At 38.4% G+C, this 24,640-nt stretch overlaps 1 protein-coding gene across 1 annotated transcript in view; it reads left to right on the top strand.

Annotated features, from left to right (window-relative positions):
* BTC (betacellulin) overlaps positions 1–23,650 on the top strand; it is a 55,011-nt gene extending 31,361 nt beyond the window's left edge. The window contains exons 2-5 of the mRNA XM_040967135.1: positions 7,311–7,409; positions 14,932–15,049; positions 21,191–21,337; positions 23,542–23,650. Coding sequence (XP_040823069.1) covers positions 7,311–7,409; positions 14,932–15,049; positions 21,191–21,337; positions 23,542–23,650 — 473 coding nt within the window. The remainder of the gene's footprint in view (positions 1–7,310; positions 7,410–14,931; positions 15,050–21,190; positions 21,338–23,541) is intronic.
* The last annotated feature ends 990 nt before the right edge of the window (positions 23,651–24,640 follow it).

The following is a 24,640-nucleotide window of genomic DNA, read 5'->3' as shown; positions in this document are numbered from 1 at the left end:
CTAGTCTATACTGTTTTTCCTTTTAACAGAATCCTGGGGATGTGACTCACTGTGGTGTAGTCTACTTTCTGCTTGTGTTCATAGGGTGATAAATTCTTTGGTTTACAGCTGGGTTTTTGAATGAGACAAGGTATGTGGTTCAAATCTTAAAATGAAATGGGTGTAGGATATCCAAAGTATTCAACTGATTAGCATACACAAGTAGAAGCTGTGCAATCTATCTAAGATGTCCTAAGTGATTAAAATGAAGATGAGTGGACATTTTAGAATAATGTTATATCTAATTTGAAAATACAAAATGTACTTGGCTCTAAAACTGGGAAATTCAACTCATGGATGAGGCAAATACAACGTCCAGGACTGGTGAAGTCAGTCACATATGATCTTTTTAAATAGTTGATCCAGCTGGTGTCCTACTTACCTCAGCGTGAGTCGGGATGGAGACAGCTTGTCACACTCCTTGACAGCCTGCTGCAATTTGAATGCTGGTATTGTTCCCACTGACTTCATCCCCATGCTGAGTGACAGGGATAATACTTTTGATACATTCTGTAATTTTTAACTTTAGAATCTCAACGTGTGCACAAGTAAATGGAACTTTGACTCGCTGAAGTGTAATTGGATTTCTTTGCTTTGTTCGTTTAAATCTAGCAGTAGAGTTTACATGTACAAACTGGTCCCAGAAGCAGGGACTCAACTTCCAGTCACCTACACATGTGTTTAGAAATATTATTTGACTTTTATGTCTCTTACACATCACAGAAACTCTAGTAATGCAAAACAGGGAGGGTAGAATGAAATCATCAGAAAAAAGAATAAACCTAATAATTTTAGCTTCCTAGAACTTCAGGGAGATTGGTGGCTTTATTTGATAATAAACAGCATAGAAACCTAGGATTTAATGCAATAGCCAGCAAGGACTCCTAGGTTGTGGCAGTGCATTAACGTAAGTGTGGGGTCTGGGAGTCCCACTAAATTCTGTCTTTTTGTATTAATTTGTTTTTTCTTGAAAAGGCAGATTTTAAGACATAGAGAGGAGGTCTTCCATTTGCTGGTTTATTCCCCAAATGGCCACAATGGCTGGAACTGGGCTGGTTCCAAGCCAGGATCCAGGAGCTTCTTCTGGGTCTTCCATGTAGGTGCAGGGGACCAAGGACTTGGGTCACCCTATACTGCTTTCCCTGGCCATGATTAGGGAACTGGATTAGAAGTGGAGCAGCCAGGACTTGAACCAATATCCTTGGGATGCTGGCATGGCAGGTGGAGGATTAACCTGATGTGCAGTGATTCTGTCTTTACCACCTCATATGTCATGACATTTTATTTTAAGCTTCCTCTTAGAGGAGAATGATAGGGCTTCTGGGGGTGAGCTGTCCTTGATACGAAGAAGGAACCAACTGCCTAGTCCAAAGAAGAGAAATGTTCTCAGAGAGAGCTGGCAACTGATTCAAGTCTAGGAGACACTAGTATGGGCCAGAGAGATTAGGTTTACTGTAGGTAATTCAAAGATTAGAGCAAAATAACAGGAATGTAAAAACAAGCAGTATTTATAGAGCTTTAGAAAAAGTGCCTACTTTGAATAAATGAATAAGTGATTGTAACAGAAGGAAAGGATAAATGATCTTGAAATCACAAGTGTTAGAAGAAACTAAAATCCCTTCACTAATATTTTGAGTTTCATAACTCTCCCAGACCATGATTTCTATAGAGATTTTAATGGTTTTGTTTATGTACTAGTTCTGAAAACCTAATATAATGTCCAGTTCTTTTGAAAAGAAGTGTTATCTTGTTTTTCCTAGTTAAGTACTGTATTTTCCTTCATTTTCTCTCAAATGCAATTTGTGCTCCCACTGACAGTTTTGTTAATGCACGTTCCTTTAAAAATTCTTATTTCATTTTTCTTGGTATCATAAACTAGATTAGGGAATGGGCAAGGAAGCTATGATCCCAGAGTTTCTTGAAGAAAAAAAGGCAAATGGGTTGTTAATGAGTCGAAGGTCACACAGTGTATTACTTATTGAGTTTGGTGATCTTTGTGTGGGATAATGATACTCTCTCTAGATATTATTTAAGAAGCCGAAAGTTGAGCCAATAAGGATGAACAATTTCTTTAGATAAGAGCTATTTTTTTTTTACAAAATTATACTTTGTATGTAAATTATAATTTTTATACTTTGGATAAAATTATGTAAAATAATTTGGAGAAAATTGCATTGATCTTCAATTGGAGGAATCTTACCTACTAGGAGACATCTGGCTTACTCAGGAGTAGGGATTGGAAAGGAGGGCGATGCTAGCAGCATTTGCCAGGTAAAGGCCAAGGGATGCAACAAACCCATGATCAAGAGCTATCTAGGCCCAAATGTCAATAGGGTGAAGTTGAGGAACCCATCAGATCTTTCATATTTATTTAAAACTAGAGTTGGATTTCCTTCAATAATGAAAAGGATGCATAGACTGCTAAGTACTGAACTTCTTATTTTCCAAAAACATATTCAAGCAAAATGAAGTGCCTTCCCCAGGTGTAACTAACTTTGGCAGCAAAGGACTGTGCATTGCAGAAGAAGCACTTCCACTTGAGGGAAACTGCTATCTCTTGTGGCTTTTGTTGTGAATCCGTGATTTATCTTCCCCCTGTACTTTTTGTTTTCTTCCTGTCATCATCTATTGCATTGATAAAAAGTAATGAAACAAGAAATTATTTTTCTGTACATATTGACTAACCTTCTTTCCTTTCTAAATCCAACTTGCTTGAGGAGTAATGCAAAATTATTTATAGTTTCTTCATGTCATTAAGATTTCTCTAGAAACATACTATTAGTGTCTTCTATGCACCTATTTCTGTTTGTATCTTTAATTCTGTTTCAGTTTTTTACATGGTTGATCAACTCCTCACAAAGCTTTTTCTCTTTAGTTCTCTGGCTGCTCTCAGTGTCTTGAAGGACCTTCTCTTTCGACTCTGCTATCTTGCATGAATTCCTCAGGAATTTGTTCTTAATTCGCTTTCTGTTTTGTACTGCTCTTTCTGAGAGATCTATGGAAGCAAATGCTAGATGATTTGTTTATCATGACTCCATATAGATCCTGTAGCTTTAACTTTGCTCCAGAGTTCAAGATCTATATGTCCACCTTTCTCTTAGGTGAATCAGTTGTCTAAATTTGGAGCATCCAAAATTGGATTTCTGTCTCCAAGCCCATAACGTTTGTCTTCCTAAATACTTTGTATCTTTGTGATTAGAGTCACCATCCAACTAGTTACTCAAGCTCCAGGTTCATCTCAGACCCCTTTATCTTCATTTCCAGCCTTACCCTACCAAGTCTGTCATATTTTACGTTGTGAATATTAGTCATATTATCTTCTTTTCCATACCCAGTACTACCATGTTGATTTATTTGTGTCTGAATCACGCATACTTACATTAAAGTAATCTTTTTCAGGATGGAAAAAATAATGCTGTTGCTTTTCACTTTGAACTTGTCCATAGCCTCATTTTAGCTGCCTAGTGGGATCCAACTTCATCATCACGACCCACAGGCTTTTTGTGATGTGCTTGCTCTCTTTGCTCATCTGCCACCACAGTCCCCACCCACAGCCTCCAAGCAAGAGGGGCAAGTTATTTCTTACCATATATTCCCTCCCTGCAAATTGGTTATTTTGCTTGCAAGTTATTTCTTCTGTATAATTTCCTTGTTAATAACATCTACATCTTCTTAAAAAAACAGTTACATTTTTATGACTGTAGTAAATACACATAGGTTTTAGAGATCAAATGGTACTATAAGGTATTTAACACAAAAGCAGATTTTTTGCATCATACCTTCTTGCCTCTTCACCTCCCTAGAGGCAATCACTTTTGACTTTTTAGATGTTTCTCCTGATATCCATGTCTGTATTACTACTTTGCTTTGATGCAACTTTTTAAAATGTTAAGTTCAGATCTTACCTTTTGAGTGCCTCTTCTCTCACCACTCCTACATAATACTATAGGAGCTGGTGCAGTGTAGACACACTTATCCCTACCAGTTATGCTACCTCGTACCTGTGGGTTAATCACTATTGGTCTTGATTTTATGACAATACTTGTCAAATAACAAATACTGATATTGTTATAACCACTCTCACACTAGCCACTACTGAAACAAATAATGCAGTGTTATTATTACTTTGCTTAAATAATTTTTGTTTCCTGGGATAAGGAATGCTTAAAAACATCATTTATTTTACATTAAACCTGATCATAAATCTAAGTTTCTCTATTTTTGCATTAAACTGGAAAGTCTTGTGTGTCTGTCTCACCAGAATGTGGACTCTGATAACTTCTGTCATCTGAATTTGCTTTGTTTTACACCAGTGCCAAACATGTAATGCCTAATAAATACCTGTTGAATTCTGGGTAAGATAGGAATGGCCTTTCTCTTTATAGCAGCCTTTAGTATTTGGCAAATTGCTTTGTGAGGATTGCTGATTTCTGAATCCTTCCTTATAGATTACAAACTCAGTGCCTTTTGGGGTTCAGGCAATTAAAACGAGTGAGCACAGCAAACCACATGGGGATGATGGTGCTTGAGGGAACCCTGGCTTCCTTCTTCCAGCCAATTGTTTGGAGGCAAACCCCTCAAACCCTATGTTCTCAGAACATGCTCTGTTTTAATTTGATTAAAAAAAAAACTTTGGAGATCAAGGAAATGGTTCTTCAGGGCAGATTTGGTTTACAGCCACTGGATTACAACATGAAATCCACTTATTTGTTGATAGATTCCTTTATTCCTTCTCGGGTCCTGTGGTAGGTCGCACAGATGGGCGAGACACCGCTTCATAAGCCCTAAGTGACTTATGTATTTGGGAGAAGAGATACAGGTAATCTAAAAATTTGGTAATCTAAAGACCACAGTGTGATTAACAAAATAAACATGTAGTTACTCCTTCCCCCCCCCCCCCATTGCAGTAAAATACACTTGGGGAAAAGTTAAGAGGTACAGATAAACAGAATTAAGGGGAAAGTCCCATTTTATCCAGCTTGGGCAACTGTCTGTTTACCAACCCTGTGTTGGAAGTGTTGATAGGGAGGATGCTTATGCTTATTATATCCACATCAGACACAAACCCATTCACATAGCATATTTCTATTTCACAGACTGCTTTCTTTTCTAGGAGTTTACTGGGATATTCTATTAATGGTTTAACATAATTTAATGGCAGAATAACAATTTATTGCCTACATAGTTCAATATTTGTGGTATTACTAAATGTTTAAGTAAGTTTTTGTATTTTTTTTTGGTAACTCAAATTGGATAGAGTATTCCTGTAGCCAAATCTATTTATCCTGACTCAACTGCTCAGGATAAGTAACTAACAATGTAATTACTGGATTCGAGGATTTTTACATATTCTGTGTGTTGTTTATTTTTTCTTTAATGCTCTATACAGTGTTAAATTATCTTCGACCAAAGCAGAATTGATTTATAGTTTTCATTTCTCTTTACTGCTCCCCAAACTGGCTACCATCACTTTCTTTAACATATATAATATGAATATATTCATTTATTCAGAATATAATATATTCACAGTATTCAAATATATTCATAATATGCTTATAGATGAAAAACAATCTTTTTGAAGAGTTCTCTTTTTTTAAACACTTTTATGACCTGTAAACTCACTAGCTACTGTTTATTGGAACTTAGCTGTCACTGTTGGTGACTGTTGGTTGGCTAATGAATATGATTTAGTAACTTTGGAGCACACTTGACAAACATATTCTGTTCAGTTGTATGTTCCTGGATGCCATGAAGTGATGCAAAATTTAGAAACTATTGGCCTGATTTTCAAATTCCAGTACCACCCGTGGGCAGACTGTTTTATTGTTGCAGTTGTATTATGACTACTTTTACTGAGCATTGATTATATACCAGCATTATTCTGAATACCCTGCATATGAACATATGTAACACTGGCAAAAGCAGGTCTTGAAGTCAGGCCCAAGTAGTACCCAAGCTATCTTTCTTTCTTTCTTCCCCTCTTCTCCTTCTTTTCTCCTGTCCTATATTTTTACTCTTAAAAAAATTAGTGTTCATTTTTATTTGAAAGGCAGGCTTTTACAGAAAGAGAAGGAGAGATAGAGATAAAAGGTGCTCCATCTGCTAGTTCACTACCCAAATGATGAGAATGGCAAGAATGAGTTGATCTGAAGCCAGGAGCCAAGAATTAGGACCCTCCTCTGGGATTCCATTTGGGTGCCGGAGGCCAAAACCTCAGGCCATCCTGTACTGCTTTTCTAGACCATAAGCAAAGAGTTGGATTAGAAATGAATAAAAATGGAACAGCTGGGACACAAAGCAGCACCTAGACGGATGTCAGTGTCACAGGGTGGAGGATTAGCTTGCTGCGTCACTGCATCAGCCCCACATCTTTTTAGTCTAGAAATAAAACACATGCCATCCTTAGCTAACAGCATCACGAACAGGAGGTTGCCTGTGATTCAGCTTCATGGCTAGAAACAGATGGTCCATCTTGTTTCATCTCTGTTTTTCCCTCATCACTTTGTATCCCATTTCTGCTTTGGGTGATTTTAAATCAAACCTCAGATATATTATTTCATTAGTAGATATTTCAACATATATCTTTTTAAGAGATATGGATTCTCATTTTTAACCTAACTCACAATATACTTATTGTACACTAAAATATCTGTGGCAATCCAATGTCCATTCAGGATCAGAATTTGATTTTTCATAAGTGAGCTTTTTGTTTTTGATTTGCTTGACTCAGGAGCCACAGAAAACTACCATCTGGAACCATTCTAACCATAACGTTGAATTTACCTCTCTGTGTAAGTCATGGGAATTGTCTCAGATACAGAGACAGAAATACTGACCCAGAGGAACCAAATTATTGGAAGAAGCCCAGGGATCAACATCTAGTTCCCATTTCCTAAGAAGATGCTCTTACTAGTTAATGTCAGTGGAATACAGGTGTTGTGGAACAATCCATTCTCTCTGGAAATCCATTAAGGCACTCATTCCATGGCTGGACACTCAGCTTCTTTGCTTCCATGATATAGTTTCATTGAATGGTTCAGCCAAGTCTCCTCTCTTGAGCTATGTAAATGGTGCTGGTGTGAATATTCTGTCTTTAAGAGTGAGCTCCAAACATGAATGAGACCTGCTAGCCTCAGGCTGGGAGAGAAGGACTTGGAAAGAGAAGCTGTGGGCTTAATCATGACTTTGACAATAATCATGACTCTAAAAGCAGATTTCACAGTGAGAAATTTTGCAAATTTTCACGTTGATTTTGTCTTCTGAACCTGCAGGACTAGTGATCTTCCACTGTGTTGTGGCTAATGGGAATTCAACAAGGAGTGCAGAAACAAATGGCCTTCCCTGTGGATATGCTGGAGAAAACTGCACAGGTAATGCTTAAGCTTCATATTCAGTCTTGGAAAAGTGATCTTCCTCAGTGTTCATATTCTGATACAGTTGTAATCACATGGTGAAAGCTAGAAAGGTTTTTGAGCACATGGTAATGAAGCAAGCACTGTGGGAAGGAAAAGAATACAAAGGTTAAATAATCTGTCAAAGGTCAGAACAGCTGGTAAATACCAAATCTGGAAATCAAACCTAGATCTGCCTGAATCTACTTGTAATTGCTGCATTCTTTAACGGTGTCACTCTCTTACGCTCCCAACTGTAGAAAGTGTAATTTTGGACTGCATCATAGAACGTCATTGAATTCTACTCAACTTTAAACCATGCTATTCCTCCTTATACCTTAAAGAAGGAAGGAATGCATGCATGTTTTGAAAATACCATTTACTTTGGTTATTCTTAAATTAGTGCTCCTAGAGTTACTGACCTAAGGCTGTGTTTGCCCTTAACCATGGGATGTATAATGAATTTTAGGCTTTGTGGGATACACAGTCACACATATTATGAAAATTAATAGGCTTGGCTGTGTTCCAACAAAACTTTATTTAAAGATAGAGTCTGTGGGCCAGATTTGGCCCTTGGTCATGGTTTGCTGCCCTCCGGTCTAAGGATCTGCTTGTTTTTGAAGATGTGTTATGACCTACCACAGGAGAGGATTCTGATTTGAAACAAAAAGGAAGCTAAAACACAAGCAAATTTTAAAAAGTAGATGGGGTGAGGCAGAGCCTCGTGTAGTCCCTGGAAACTTTTCTGAGCTGGGGTTATGGTGACATGGTGTGAAGGGCCTCTTTCCTAGTGTGCTGGGGAAATTGTAGCTGAGCCAGGACCAAGCTGAGCCACTTTTCCTGATGTGAGTCATCCTCCTGCAGCGGTGGGTGTGCCAAAGGGTGCACTTGGGTGGCATGGTCCCATGATGCCGTAGGCCGTGCTTGTGTGGGCCTGGTTATCACGCAGGGAGAACAGAGCCAACTGTATACGTGTGCCTCTTTTTCAGTCTGGTTACAAAGGTCTTAAAGGGTGACCAGCTCACATTTCCCTTGGGAACTTTTTCTACAATCTGATGATTAAAAGTACGCAAAACTTTAACTTTATCTTTAACATGTTCTGCAATTTTGTTTTTGATGCATCAAGAGTGCTTAGCACATTGATATCCCTATATAAAATTGTTTCATGGGAAATAATAATAATAATAAATATTAAAAAGACAAAAGATGTTTCTTTCTTCTTCCAGTGGAATACATGTCGCCCATGGAATGTGATTAGATACCATATTAGGATTTTGGAAGCAGGAGTAAGGAGACTTTCACAGATAAAGATTTTTTTCACTATGTCATATATTCAGTTACTGGCACCAATCCATCCCTAGTTGTGGGCATTTGGGAATTAACTGGAGAATGGCAGATTTCTCTCAGTCTCTGTTTCACTGCTTTTAAAAGAAAATAAATACACAGAACAAACCTTCAAAAAGAAAAAAGAGAAGACTTGAAAGTGGACAGCATTTCTATAATTGTTAACTACAGGTATAAGACGCAGAAGGTCTCTTTGTAGTCATTGTGCTTAACTAAAACTTTGCATCCTTTGGGCAGCAACCTGTTGTTTCGCCTTTTACCAAGACCTGCAAGTCATTTATTTTTTGTTTTTACTTTTATTTTGTTCTTGGGTCAAATTTGCTAAATAGTTTACTGATGGTTTTGCATCTTTTTTGTTAGTAATGTTGGTGTTTATTTCTTTATCAGTTTTCATGTCCCATTTTTTATGTTTGAGTTTTTCCTTTTTTCCTAGTAAGTCTAGCTAATGGTTTATAATTTTGTTTGCCTTTTCCAAAACTCAGCTTACTAATTCTATTGATGCTTTCAGTTAATTTTCTAGTCTCTCATTTAGTTTTATAAAATCTCTATACTTTGATTTCTTCCTTGAATTTTTTAAAAGATGTGTTTATTTAACTTGAAAGTCAGAGTTACTGAGAAAGAGAGAGAGAGAGAGAGAGAAAGAGAGCTCTGTCCTCTGGTCCATTCCCCAGATGGCTGCAACTGCCAGAGTCAAAGTGATCTGAAGACAGAAGCTCCTCCTGGGTCTCCCGGGTGGTACAGGGCCCAAGGACATGGCCTGTCCTCCTGGATCTCCCAGGTGGTACAGGGCCAAGGACTTGATTCATCCTCCTCTGCCCTCCCAAGTCATAAGCAGCAAGGAGGATCGACATTTTTGCGGTCATCGTTTCTTTGAATGATCTGCCTACCCCTTTATGTTACCGTTTCCCTTCTTGGACTTCTATGAAATGTGCAGTGGTGTCCTAAATGGTGTACCCTAAGTCTTTTGAGCTTCTTCATTCCCTTTTATTCTTTTTTCTTTTGTTCTCTGATTGTATAATTTTAATTTCACGTCTTCATTACCCTTATTTTTTCACTGGTAACCCCATTAGTAAATTTTTCAATTTGGTTATTGCATTATTCAGCTTCAGTATGTATGTTTTCTTAAAAAAATGCTTCCTATCTTGTTGCTGAAGTTCTTACGTTGTTCATGTATCCTTCTCCTGATTTTGCTGAGCATATTTATGATCAATTAGTTTTGATTCTCTCCAAACATCTGTTTTCAGACATGATCTGCAGACAATGATCAAATACTTTGTTTTGTGCTTTGTTTTTGGCCTTGGATTGTAGTTTTTGTAAAAAGCCTAATTTATTAATTCTTGCTACTTTTCCCCACTATCATTTTGGTTTCTGTTCCTTTTAGCTCTCACTTAAAAGGCTTGGTAGGTATTTATAGGTATTGTCGATATTTTAATGAAAGTACTTGCACAGCTTAACCACCCATTCCTCTCTCTCTCTCTCTCCGACTTTCAAATAAAAAAAAATGTTGTTGTTGATGTTGTCAGTTTGACATATCATTTAATGGATTTGTTATGATCAGTGTCAGAATGAAAAGCTAAGATTTTTTATGTAAAATAGTTGTAACATATCCATTCTGATGAGTTATAGTCATAAAGTCATGATCAAAAAGTCTCTTGCTAGCGTTTAAACCACATACAGAAGACTAAGAAAGCACACTGCATTCGGTCCAAGCGTTCATCACATTGAGGAAAATCCCACAGTGACACTAAGTTATGAAATCACTGACTATACTTTTCCACTTTGGCTTAGCCTGACAGAATCTATTCCATTTCACCTGAGCAGCCACATAGCTCAACCAAGATGATCCTTTCTTATGTAGTTGCCAGTGTGCTCTAAGAAAGACATCCTTACTTCTAAACCAGACGCTTAGAAACATATTTTTATATCAATTAATCAGTAGTAACTCTGGATTTCTTGATTTTTTTTTAACTCATTGACTTTTAGAATCTTTGGAATACCGTAAGCCATCATATGACTAAGCTTTTTGTTGTTGTTGTTGTTGAAATAGTAAAGACAGATTATTTATAAAGAGAAAAAGCTTAATTTAGCTCACAGTCTTGGAACTTTGAAGTTCAAATAGCGTGATGCAGGCTTTGGCTCTGCCGTGGGGCCTGTGATGAATGGTGGAGTACATGTGAACAAAGACTCCCAGGGAAAGGCAGGAAGCAGAGTGATTGGGCCCAAACTCCAACTTTTACCTAACTTTACTCCAACTCCACCTAAACTGCCTTTTGAGGACTTGTTCTCAATGAACTTAGAATCTCCCCTTAGGCTCCTCCACTAAAACTTCACCACCTTCGAGTTCCACTTTGGGGGCTAACCTTTCAAAAACATGAGACTCAGTAGGTAAGAAAACTGTAGCATCCATGAAGAAAAGGAACCATATTATCATCCAATTAGGAGGCTGTTGAAGGCCATCCTCTAGTGAATATAGTTTTCTATTTTCATTTTCAAGGGGATTCTCACTTTGGGAACACATATTAGAAAAGCATAAAGAGTAAAAAAAATCATCAAATGCCATTACTTTCAGAACCCTAGGAATTTGCTTCATTTTTGAGATTGTACCATTTAATCTTTAAGAGAGAAACATAACACTTGGGACAAAACATTCCTCTGGGGTAGTATTAACTTTTCCTTCTTGATAAACATCTCTGAAGTGGAGAGATAGAATCTTTCCCACACCTTTGTCATCGAGTCTTAAGGTAGGCTTAAAAAAAAAAAGCTAACTTTCAGATAACAGGAGCTTGATGACTACCAGATGAAAAGTGAAAAGAAACTGAAATTTTAGGTGCAGTTTAGAAGGGAAAATATTGATAAGCTCTCTGTTTCTGAAGAAAAATGTACTCCTAGTTTTGTGGTTGTCTGTGTCATTCGTTTTACTTTAAGGTTGCAAAGTTTCATAGAGAAATCACTAGGCATTTTCTGCCTGATGAAGTGGAAAGGTTTTTAAATCCAAATAATCCTGGGAATATTGAAGAGCACTCTTACTTGGAGAAGGAGTGCCTCCTATGAGCCACCACAGCAGGGCCTGGCAACCATTCCACTGGCACAGATGTGTGCTGCGTGGATGAAGCAAGACTGATCAGATCACTGGATCCAGCAGCTGCTGGTTAACTCACTTTCCAGTATCATAGGACACAGGATGTTTATTAAAAGTTTGGACACATTTAAGGGGATACAGTTCCTAGATGAAGTGGTGACATTTGGCAAATAGACAAATGGTGTGTAAATTTAAAACAGGTATGCTTTTCTCATAGATGACAGAATTGCTGTGAAATCTTGCTATATCTTGCTATATCTTGAGTCTCCTTGCTTTCCTTTCGCCTAGCCCTGGCTCATCTCACACTTGTCTGCATGGCTGAGGTAGGTCCAGGTTTTATCCAAGCATCTTCCTAGTGCAATCCAGATTTCAGTTTCCTTGTTATTTCATTCATTCAGTACTTAACAGTTTAAAGTCATTTTGGCATATGCTATAGGAATCATCTCTAGTCATTAGAATTATATTCAACTCTCCTTAGAGTTCAAGTGTAGATATTGCAATCTCTTTGAGTTTCTAGGATTTCTTCGTAGCCATCTTTAATAAAAAGATTCTAGAATTAGGCTATTTACTAAGGGCATTACTATTCGGCTGAATCTGGTGACAGGTATATTTTGAATATATAATGTGTGTTTTGTGTGTGTGCATACACACATATAAATGCATATGTATTTATATAACCCATATATACCTAACCCGTATGTATATATGTGTATATATGTGTTTTTCTATCTATCTATCTATTTATCTATCTATCTATCTAACTATCTATCTATCTATCTCATATGTATGAAATTTGAGAGAGAGATAGAGAGAAGAGTAGAGAGAGATTGAAACTGAGGCAGAGATAGACAGGAATCTTCTCTCTATAAATACCCATAGCAGGCAGCAGTGGACCAAGACAAATTTTTTCCCAATATGGGTGGCAGGAACTCAACCACTTGATTCATTACCTGCATTAACAGGTAGCTGAAACCAGGAAAGGAACTGGAACTTGAACCCAGGCGATCTGATATGAGATAAAAGCATTCCAGCTGCTAAACCAAACCCCCCATCTCTCACATAAACTTCTCCTTTTTTTTTTTCCTAGTTCTAATGGCCTTTTACAGTGGATGTTATCAACATCAGTTTTTAAGTTACTATGGCTGCTTTTAAGGTTTACTGCAGATTTTTATTTTACTTTGCTTTATTACAGAAATTCTGCTAAGTAGTATATCTTTTGTTTTCTCAATACTTTCTACTCAGTGGCTGTTACAGAGGCTGTGGAAATACAAAACACTCAAGTTGACTTGTCAATTTCTTTGTCAAAATACATAGGTCTTTGACCTTGACTCACTCAGTAGTTATTTCTGTAAGAAGTTTCAGTCTTTCTGATAGAAGTCTGATTGATTGGATTGGTATTGGAACAGCTCTCTGAAATGTCCCAGCAGTCAGCATGGATGGATACCAGGCCAATGACAGAAACCAGGTGAGACAGTTCCTCATCAACAAGCTGCCACCCTCTGGAAATCTATATAATTGACTCCTTGCATCCAAAGTTTCAACATATGTGAATTCAATCAAACACAGGTAACAAATGTTTGGAAAAACTGCATCTCACTAAACATGTATAGACTTACTGTTATTATTCTCTAACCTATATTGTACAGCATCATTACTATCTAACTCACATTGACATAGCATATACAATTGTATTAGCTAGTGTAAGTTGTCTAGAGACAACCATATGGAGGTGTATGAAGTTGTATGCTAATCCTATACCATTTTGTGCAAGAGAATTGGACATCTTAAGCTTTGCACCCAGTGCCTCATGAATACTGAATGACAATTCTCCTCTGACCTGGTCTCAGCTGAATTTACAGTCTGGAGAACATTCAAAGTCCTTTAAAATTCCTCTCTTTGGTGGTCCTGGAATAAGTATATCAATTTCATAGTCCTAACTAATTCAATGGTTCCTGCTATTAATGAGAAAAATCTTTAAGGCCATTGGATTGCCAGGTGCTATAGTGAAGCTCACGTGAGAAGCACTTTCCAAAGCCCGGAGTTATCCTTCTGTTTCTGCAAGTCTGAGTCCTGCAGGCTGTGGGCTAAGAATCCATGAATGAGGAACTCTGCTCCTGGTTATCCTTGTCTCCTCTGGGTATGGGCATGGCATCAGCTATGAATCACTAACTGAAACAACTACCAAGTCACTATGAATTCTCTATAGTCTTTATTCATTGAAAGTTTTACATGTGTATGCTAGAAAGATTGTTACATATTATTTACCTCCAGTTTAAAAAAAATCAGACAATCAAGACTTTTAAAGCAAGGAAATCTGGTATCAAAATTCAGGAATGAAGCTCCAGTATTTGTCTTCTCCTTTAGAACAAAGTCAGGCATCCTTGGGTCCAGTGAGAGACAAAACCTACCGTTAGGCAAGCATGCCATCTGAAAGCATCAGCCAATGAGCAGACAATAGACACCTGCAAGACTGAGGCTGCCAGAGCATCAGAGCATAGTAGGGGAGCATGGACAAGATGGTCTTGGTTTGAGATCCAGCTCTGCCCTTTTAGCTTTGTGATCTGGAAATGTGGCTTGACCTCTGTGTGTTGTGCTTTGCTGATTGTGTAGAACAATGCTCACCTTTCAAGGCTGTCAGAAGCAATGAGATAATAAATGAAAAGTGAACAGATCAGCGCCTTGCACTCAACAAATGCTCTGTGCTTAAGTTGAAAAATGACAACAAAAATGTCAATCAACCAACTTTCCCAAACCTCCTTTCACTGGCATGGCTCAGATAACATTGAAGGAATGAAAACTTTTTATTTATTATCTAGATATCACCCTATATGTATTTCTGAAAGGTAGGTTGGACACAAATCTTAGTTAAAATAATGAAACAGTTCCAACACAGTCCATATTAACCAGTTCTTAGAATTCCTTTGGAAGCTACCAACATTTAACTTTTATCCTCATGTGGTGAGAAGGACACATGAAATTTTATTCTATAAGGGGAAAAACTAGCTGAGAACTAAGAAAGTGATTTGATTTATGAAACAGTAAAATGCTTGACTTACAGAAATCTCTCTCATTTTGCAGCTACCACTGTGCAGCCTAAACGGAAAGGGCATTTTTCTCGCTGTCCCAAGCAATACAAGCATTACTGTATCAAAGGACGGTGTCGCTTCGTGGTGGCTGAGCAGACCCCCTCATGTGTGTAAGTGGAGTGTTCTGAACCAGCAGTTGAAGGAGTGCAGCACGGCATCTGCCCGAGGTTCCACAGGCCTGGAAAGTCTGAGCTAAGCAAGCCATCTGTCCTGGCACAGTTCCACCCACTCCTGCCCCCAGCAGCAATTTATGGAGAAACCGACACACACTTTCCTCCTGAAATATGAGTGTGTGAGAGTCCAGAGCTGCTTCCTCTGCTGCCTTGCGTAAGCAAAGATGATTCTGCCCAGGGCTTAGGATGCTTTTCAGTTCAACTAATCTCCAGGGTTGTTCAGATGGAAACGATCCTTCTGCTCTGATCCAGTCATGTACAAGTGAGAGAGATCCTGCCAGATGGAAAGCTACTTCTGCAGGTTCAATGCAAAGAAGTCAGTTCTTTTAAATAAGCAGAGATTAGTAAAGCTTATTTAGTGCAGTAGTGAATTGGGGTAAAAATATTAGTAGCTTATGGGTCCAAGTTTTTCACAGGCACACACAATTGCATTTTGTATCTTTCCAATGTTTTTTTTCTCTTTTATTTTTAAAATTATGTATTCCTCCAAAATTCTCCCAGGGACTTTATTTTTTTTCTCCATTGTGGAGTGAGGTGGTTCTTTACAATTTTGAACTAAAATTCAGAGAACATATACCATATTCTCTGTAAATGTCTCAGAACAGAGATTTTAAATCCTGGGATTGTGGACTTTAAGGGGTCATGGGTGCCTTAAAAATTTAACTGTAATTAAGTTTAATTTTAATGGGAAATGTGCATTGATAATAATTATTTGGAGATAAGAATTGTAACTATGGAAAAATATGATATGGTATGTGTGTGATGGACTTGGGAGCGTGTTTAGGTTTGAATTAATCCCTATGTCTGCAGATTTGTTGTTCTTTAATATTGGCAACCTTCTAAAATGAATGCCTTGGTGTGAGTCCGTCTTGCAGAGAGCAAACCAATGCTTATTGCCTTCAGTTTGTGCTTACAGCTCATTCCCTCAGCTTGCAGAGCTGCTCTGATCCTGGTTTAGCATTCTGGCTATATTGCCCACCATATCCCCAAGCGTTTCCCTGAATCCTACATTCCTCTCCATGGTCTATTGTCTTATTTGTTTATTTGAAAGTCAGAAATATTGAGGAGAGAGAGAGAAGGGGTGAAGGAGAGAAGAGAAAAAGAAGTCTATCCATTGATTTGCTCTTCAAATGGTACAACAGCCAGAGCTGGGCTGTTCCAAAGCCAGGAGCCAGTAGCCTCATCTGGATCTCCCATGTGGGTACTTAGGCTGTCTGTCCTCTACTGCCTTTTCAGGTACATTAGCATGGAGCTGGACTGGAAGTGGAGCTGTTCCATAATGTCCATTGTGGAGACACAAATGGACATTCCTATGGGATGGTATCATCAGAACACTGACCCCCCACGATTTATTATACAAAATCTACTCATTGCCTAGAGAGGTAACTCCTCCTGAAGTTTAATGTATAACTTAAATATCAGGCTCTCTGGACCCCTTCACTGAACCCTTCCTTTTAAGCTCATACCCAGGTCTGTTTAAGGAGAGCTGTATTCTAATGGAAAGTAGCTGTTGGCTCCCTTGCTATCCCCTCTGTGACTGTAGAGTCCTGTAGGAAGGGCTGTTGTTTATTCATTGCTGTGCATCACCTGTAACCTCAGTAACGGAATTCACTTAAGAGTGCAAGAAATGATGGATGAATGAATCAGTGCCTAAGCCATAGCACATCTTCTGCTTTGCTGAATTTCAAAACCAAGTCCGTGTTTGGAGCCAGGAACTGCCTTTTAGTGAGCAAATGATTCAGTGTCAATGGGAGGCGCATATATTGGGGTCAGACGTAAGATAAGATTTTGTTTTCACCGATGGTGACCAGTGTTAATAATGAGCCATTGCCTTTCCTGGGCCTAGATTCAGCATTTGTAAAAAAAGGCTGATAACACCTTCTCAAGTGTTGAAGACTTAGAGCCAAATAATAAATAAAGGATTGCTGATAGTCATATCCAGCACGGGGCAGCAGTTTCCTAATTGGACCCTGAGGTGTGTGATAGATAGTTAGAGAAACCAGAAATGTGTCGCTTGCTTGAGGTTGGTGGGGTTTGTGAACTCCTGTTTTTACATTAAAATCAAAATATGTCTCCAAAAATTAAAATGCCCTATTTATCTCAGTACTTTTGTTGGCATCGGGATGCTGCTTTTCTACACACATACAATTTGTTAATCTGTATCACACAATTCATTCACAGGCAATTTAGGATATGAAATAAAGGAGCCACTGTATTTTTTTAAGAGTTGTTTATTTTTATTGGAAAGTCAGACATACAGAGAGGAGAGACAGAGAGGAAGATCTTCTGTGCACTGATATACTCCACAAGTGGCCGCAACAGCTGGAGCTGAGCTGGTGTGAAGGCAGGCGCTTCTTCCAGGTCTCCCATGGGGGTGCAGGGTCTCAATGATCTGGGCTGTCCTTGACTGCTTTCCCAGGCCACAAGCAGGGAGCTGGATGGGAAGTGGAGTAGCTGGGGCATGAACTAGTGCCCATATGAAATCCTGGGCATTCAAGGTGAAGGCTTTAGTCACTATGCTATTGTGCTGGACCTAGGAGTTACTATGTTTGAGTCTTATCTCATTGATTTAACATTTTCATCTGCGATATGGGGCTGGTTCTATCACCTATTGTGAAGGTTGACAACCTCCTCAAGGTGATTGGTCTCTTGGTGATTGTTTAGGATTATTTCAGGACAGTAATTCGAAGAGTCATCACCAACTTTAAAATTATTTTTAATTTTCATTTTATTTTACAAATTGTTAAATAAAGATCCATTTATTCAACGTTGAAATGAATACTATGATCTTGCCTCCGATGCCTCCATCCCTCCCCCGTGGGAGACACATACTGGACATGATCATCATCTGGTACATAATGGATTCGCTGAAGAGTTCAGTTACATGAGAGCCACTCTAACTGGCTATGTTAGGGTTTGACCTTCTAGGTTGGCTTCATTGAGTTACATGTTACAGGAAGTACTGCTTGCCGAGAAATTCAATTAAACCATGGTCAAGTCACTGTATCCAGAGCTGGTAATTAGAAGAAAGAACAGCCAGTAATTGCTGTGCATTTTACAGCCAAAAATATTGTTTTAAAATCCAAGCTCTAGTAAAGTTGTTAGAGAAATATTTGTGCTAATTGGACGAGATAATACTTGTAAGATTCAATTACAGCTTCAAAAATATCTTTTAAAAAATTCTCCCCTCAGGGCCCGGCGCGGTGGCGCAAGTGGTTAAGTCCTTGCCTTGCACGCCCGGGATCCCATATGGGCGCCGGTTCTAATCCCGGCAGCCCCGCTTCCCTTCCAGCTCCCTGCCTGTGGCCTGGGTAAGCAGACGAGGACGGCCCAAAGCTTTGGGACCCTGCACCCGCGTGGGAGACCCGGAAGAGGCTCCTGGCTTCGGATCGGCATAGTATCGGCCCGTTGCGGCTCACTTGGGGAGTGAATCATCGGACGGAAGATCTTCCTCTCTGTCTCTCCTCTCTGTATATCCGCCTTTCCAATAAAAAATAATAAAAATAAATCTTTAAAAAAAAAATTCTCCCCTCACACACGTGCAGTGAAAGGTGATCTTTGTTGTCCTTGTTTCGGCCCTATGATTTTTCGTATTTCAAGATATTTCTAAACTTGCTTTCTTTTGTTTTGACCCTGGAGTGAGAATAACTAACCGTCTTGCAAGAAGCGATTTTCTCATTCCTGCTGGGATCTTTTTGGAATAGCTGCCATTACAGTCTTTTTTCTTTTTGCTTGTATTGTGTCTCACTTTCAAACTGATGGTTGTTACTGAGCTTGTTTTTGTTTGTTCTTAAAGTATCGTGTCAGCTACCATACTGGCATTAAGGGATCGCCTAACTTGAGAAATACAGGCTTTGTGGGAATTGACTACCCAGGCTCTTGATAAGCCTACGCTATAGAACATTCTGGTAATATATCCTTCCTTAAAGAAAAATGAGTTTGTACAGAAAACTTTCTGAAGAGCAGAATTTAATTTTTCTGATACTTAAATTATTATGCATATGACTAGCATCACTTTGTGTTTTATACGCATTCAGAAGGGAATAAGAGGAAATATGTCTTTTGTTTTAAAAACTCAATTTTAACCCCTGCTGAGTATTTTAAGCACTTATTTATGCTATTTGAAAAGACGTGAGAGAAGTGAGTAGGTGGAAGGAGTAACGGAGACAGAGATATTCTATCTGCTGGCTTGCTTTCCAGTTGCATGCAAAACCCAGGTCTGTCATGGCCAAAGGCAGATGCAGTCTGGGTCTCCCACAAGAGTGTCAGGGACAAAATACTGAGGACAGGGCCCGTTGTGTCTCGCCATACGTGTTGGCAGGAAGGTGAATGGAAGGTGGAACTGGGACTTGAATCAAGGTATCCCGCTATAGAAAGTTAGCTTCCTACTTGGTGTCTCACATTCTGTGCCAAACATCCAACCTGGGAAGCACTTGCTAGGGCAAGGATACTGCTGGATGAGCGAAACTGACACTTGATGATTTCAATAATGCTAAAGCCTTTGTGGAGACTTGTGAGGAACAGAGTTTTTTTTCCCCCCTGCTTGTTATTTGTTGAATTCTTTACCTAATAGAGTGTTAATTGTGAAGTGAAGTGGAAGTATCTCCTTATGAAAATTGCTTTAAAAAGAGAGAGAACTAAGAAAAGAGGTGAGAGGGAATGTAGGATAGCATACTATGCCCCTAAGTCTATATTGTGAAATACATGGAATCTGCTCACTTTGTCTTGATAACATTTCTTTAAAACGTGAGCAGTCACCGACACACATGAGCCACGTTCAGGGATACAGTGGCAGGGAGGGGAAAGGTGGGAGAGACATGTTGCCATTTTGGTATTATGCCTGCGGAGAGAGAGCGAGTGCTGCTTCTCATTGCCTGGTTTATTATGAGCTTGGAATGGGAAATAGAGTAGATACATGATATGAATTCAAAATGAGTTTCTTAAAAGAGAAAGAATGGTAATTTTGGTTAAAGTATCTGCAACTGTTTACATGACTTTCAAGCCTCTCAAGCAACTTTGAGAACTGTAAGGGTTTAAGGGTGCTGTCTAAATGGCTTGTTGATCATTGCTCCCAGTGCCTGGATCCAAATCTGCAGCCTCAGCCTGGTGAATCTGCTGAGTTGAGTTACATTCTCAGATTACTACTGATAGACGCCTGTGGCCATGAGGGAGCTGGGAGCTCTGCCTACAATCTAGCTTGTTGGTCCCTGGCTACCGTACTTTAAGAGAGCCATGGATACAGAAAGATCATTTAGAGAATAGTGTAGGGAAGGCTGGACAGATATAAAAAGATGTGTACTCAAGGAATAAAAATAAAAAGAATGTATTGAATAAGAGATAAAGAGATATAAAAGGCAATGTATTGAATAGTACTTGCATTTTAGGAGATGTGTTTGTGATGTAGAGAATAGACGAGTATTACCTCTTATCTCCAGTGCGTAGAACTAGAGAGAGAGAGAGAGAGAGAGAGAGAGAGAGAAGGGAATGGGGAGAGGAGAGGAAATGAGGGAACATAGGGGAGAGGAGTGGAAAGAAGAGAAGAAAAGAGAAGTGGAGGGGAGGAGGAGAAGGAAAGAGGAGAAACAGCATTGATGAAACTTTCTGTGTGTTGGATATTCCATACACATGATTATGTTTGATCATACAAAACCATGTAACTTCAAAGTAATGTTTGCAATAGAGCTTGAGTACAGCTAAACTTACTGTTGCTCAGTGATGAAATGGAAAGTCTTGCTAGGAATATGATGGAGAGAATTTTATCAACCTCTCCACTTTAAATTTAGAGTCTAAAATTTAAAATAAATGTTAGCAAATTGTCATTATGCTGGCTTATTTATAGTAGACGTCTTAATAATGTCCAAGTGATGACAGTTTTTCTGCACAGCCAAGAAAGTGAAATCATTTCTGAACATGGTGGGGGAGGGCAGTGCCGTTACAGCAATGGTGTTCCTTATTTTAAATTAGGAAAAGAGGTGAATTTTCTAAAAGACAAAACAAAACGAACAAAACAAAAAACAGCTTCTTATAAGTCTTCCTTTTTCTTACCGTGCTGCCCCTCATCTTGCTTTACTTTTTCAGCTGTGATGAAGGCTACACAGGGGCGAGGTGTGAGCGTGTTGACTTGTTTTACCTCCGACAAGACAGAAGGCAGATCCTGGTCATCTGTTTGATAGCAGTGATGGTAGTTTTCATCATTTTGGTCATTGGTGTCTGCACATGCTGTCAGTAAGTGTTCCTAACTTTGATTTGAAGTAAGATTCTTGTTCACTATTTTTCCTTTCTTTTTTGTTTCCTTTTCCCCTCTTTCCTACCTTCTCTTTCCCTTTTGCTTTGGTTTAAATAGAGCTGTTTACCATCATTTTTAAAATGTTAAATTATTTCTTTATAACACTATGTACATGTTTTTTGTTATGTTATTAAGTGGTCATGATCATGTAAAGCAAAGTTGGAGTAGCTCTTGGAGCTGAGAAGTCAGTTATTTAATCCTAAATGATATAATGTTTTTGGTATGCTAAATAAGCCTTTAGGTTTTCAAACTATACCATGACACAGCAACAGGGATAAATTAAAGCTAGCAAATGCATTTTTTCTTGGTCACATTAAAATAATGGCTTTTAGGTACAAATAATGATTATGGTTTTTTCCTGCCATGTACAAATAAGGAAGCACATCGTTTTTCCTCTCTGAGTTAGAGTGACTTGAAACTATTTTCAACGAAGGTAGTTTTTTTTGGAAGTCTATGATTTTTTTTTTATCAGCACAACCAACAAATAGTGTGCTTGGTACCTCATCGAGGTACTCTACTATTGGTTTGAGAAGCTAAGCCAGCTTCCTGAACTCTTGCATGCATGTGAAGTTTTCAGAAGATTCCTGGACAATGCATATTATGGCAAAATACCACATGCACATCTACACTGTGTGCCACACCAGTAGAAGCTGTCTCTCATGATAATTATTGCACAATGTTCTAGGGGAAAAAGACTAGCACAGAGGGAATTTCATTTTTGTCCCAGCTAAGTCATTATATCTCTTTAAGACATCAGACAAAATTTTTAAAAAGAGTTATGCATAAAAATGTATATTTGAAAAGCAGAGTTCCCGAGTGAGAAGGAGAGAAGGAGAAAGGGGGGAAAAAAAAGATCATTCATCTGCTGGTTCACTCCCCAGGTGACCACAATAGCTAGACCTGAACCTGCCCAAAGCTTGAAGACAGGAGCATCTTCTAGATTTCCCACACAGGTACAGGGGTCCAAGGAGTTTGACCATTTTTTGCAGCTTTCCCAGATCATTAGCAGGGAGCTGGATTGAAAGTGGAGCAGCTGAGTTTGAAACTAACACCCGCATGGGGTGCTGGTGATGGAGGCTTAGCACACTATGCCATGATGCCAGCCACTTAGGTGGTCTTCTTTACATCTGTGAACTTTATTTTCTGTAAAATAAGATTATTAAACGAGGTAATTTTTAGGCTTTCTTTTATCCATAAAGTGAAATATATTTTTGATTTTACATACTTTGTGGTGAAAAAAGGATATTTATATACCAGGGTTGGGGAAAAAAGTCAGTTGGGCAGGGCTGGGAAATGGCCTCTTTTTATGCAATAATGTTGTACTCCAGCTTATGGAAACTTCAAAGCAATTCAGAATATTTAGTGTATTCCTTAGTTAACGTTTCTAAAAGCTTAACTGATGTCTGCAGAGACTATCAGCATTCTTATGACTTTTTTCTGCATGCTTTAATTTGTACTATTTCTTATTTATGCATGAAGGAAATGGTAGATTATGTTCATCAGCCTCTTTTGTAAAATCTCTTGGCTTGAGAAAAAATTTTGTGTGTTAACTAAGCTCCATCAAATAACAGGCTTTATGTTCTTCCCAATGGATAACTATATATCTAAAACCATACATATTCTATCCACACTCTTGCCTGTTGTTACTATCATTTGAGCCCAGAGAAAGAGATGGGTTACAAAAAAAAAAAAATTTAAAGAAGAAAAATCTGCACTGTGGAATTGTGTGTTAAGCCACAGGCGATAGAGCTATTTTAATTCAAGTTTCTGCAGCTCCACTTCCAATTCAGTGAACTGTATATGTACCTTGGAAAGCGGTGGGGGACAACCCAAGTGTTCCGGCCCCTATTCCCACATGGAATACCTGGGAGAAGCTGCTGGCTCCTGGTTGTGACCCAGGAGCCTTCAAGGGAATGAAGCAGTGGTAGAAGATCTCTCTCTGTCTCTCTAATCTTCTTACTCTATAACTTTGAATTCCAAATAAATAAAATAAATATTTAAAAAATAAATGAAAAGATGCTGAAGAAAATGCAGCTATATGTCTTGAGCATTATAGAAACAAGATCATAGAGTCTGGATGAAACATTTTATGTTCCCACTAACTACTAGGCCCATGCTAATTTTTAACTTGGTATTTTCTAAGTCCTCTTCGGAGAAATCGTAAAAGAAGAAAGAAGGAAGAAGAAATAGCAACTCTGGGCAAGGATACAACTGCTAGGAATGAAGATATCGAAGAGACTAACATTACCTAGCAGTAAGTAGCACTGGTAGGCGAGGAACTATTCAGGTGATATTTAACTAGTAACTGGGCTTATTTGTAACATATCATTGATTGAAACTTTATTATGTTTAAAAATATTTAAAAATAGATGATTTCTTTCATTCGACTCTAAGGCCAAAGAAAAGTCTTTCTGTTATATCTTTTTTTTTTTCAAATTGTCACAGAGCTAGGCACTTAATTCTTCATGGTTGTGGATAAATTATATTCTATTCTGCCTCATTTTGAGGCATATAGAAGAAACATTTTAATTTAGAAATATTGCATTGAAAGGAAGTCATATGGAAACCTTTGGAGGTCATTATGCTTAGCCAAAAAAGCCAGACCCCAAAAGTCAAAGATAAATATGTGTGGTTTTTTTTTTGGAGGGAAAGTGTGATAACTAGCCTACAAAATACAAAGATGTAAGCAATGTGGGGAAAAATGACATTTTGAGATTTGAATATTGTTTATAGCCCTTCCATGTACTTCTGAAAACAGTGGTTTTTCTCCTTACTATTGGTTGGATTCTTTATATAGTAGAAGAGTATGCCTGTGGCCATAGAGTAAATTTAAAGTGTGACACTGCAAAAATAAAAGTAAAAAAGGGAGGAGGATAAGTAGCAGTGAGGGAGAAAACATAAGATGAAAATTATTATGTTCTTAAAGCTATATATATATATGTAAAATGTATTTCCTTATAGAAAATGTAAAAACTAAGAAATGAAAAAGGAAGGAAAGAAAGGAAATGACAATAGCAAATCCTAATCATATTTACTTTTATTGGACATTTACCATATGCCAGGTATTGTCATAAACTCTTCAAATGCTATACCAGATAGGATCCCAACAGGAATCAAAAATTCCTCTTGAATATTCCAATAAAGAACTTTGGAATGAAGAGACGGTTTCATTGAGGGTTAACAGAACCCAAAGGGGATCCTGGGGCTCCCTGGGTCAGACAGTAAGGAGCTGCTGCACCTGT

Source organism: Ochotona curzoniae, unplaced genomic scaffold (assembly GCF_017591425.1).
Source record: "Ochotona curzoniae isolate NIBS_2020 unplaced genomic scaffold, NIBS_Ocur_1.0 scaffold_4506, whole genome shotgun sequence".
Taxonomy (NCBI): Eukaryota; Metazoa; Chordata; class Mammalia; order Lagomorpha; family Ochotonidae; genus Ochotona; species Ochotona curzoniae.
This window is presented reverse-complemented; position numbering and strand designations above follow the sequence as displayed.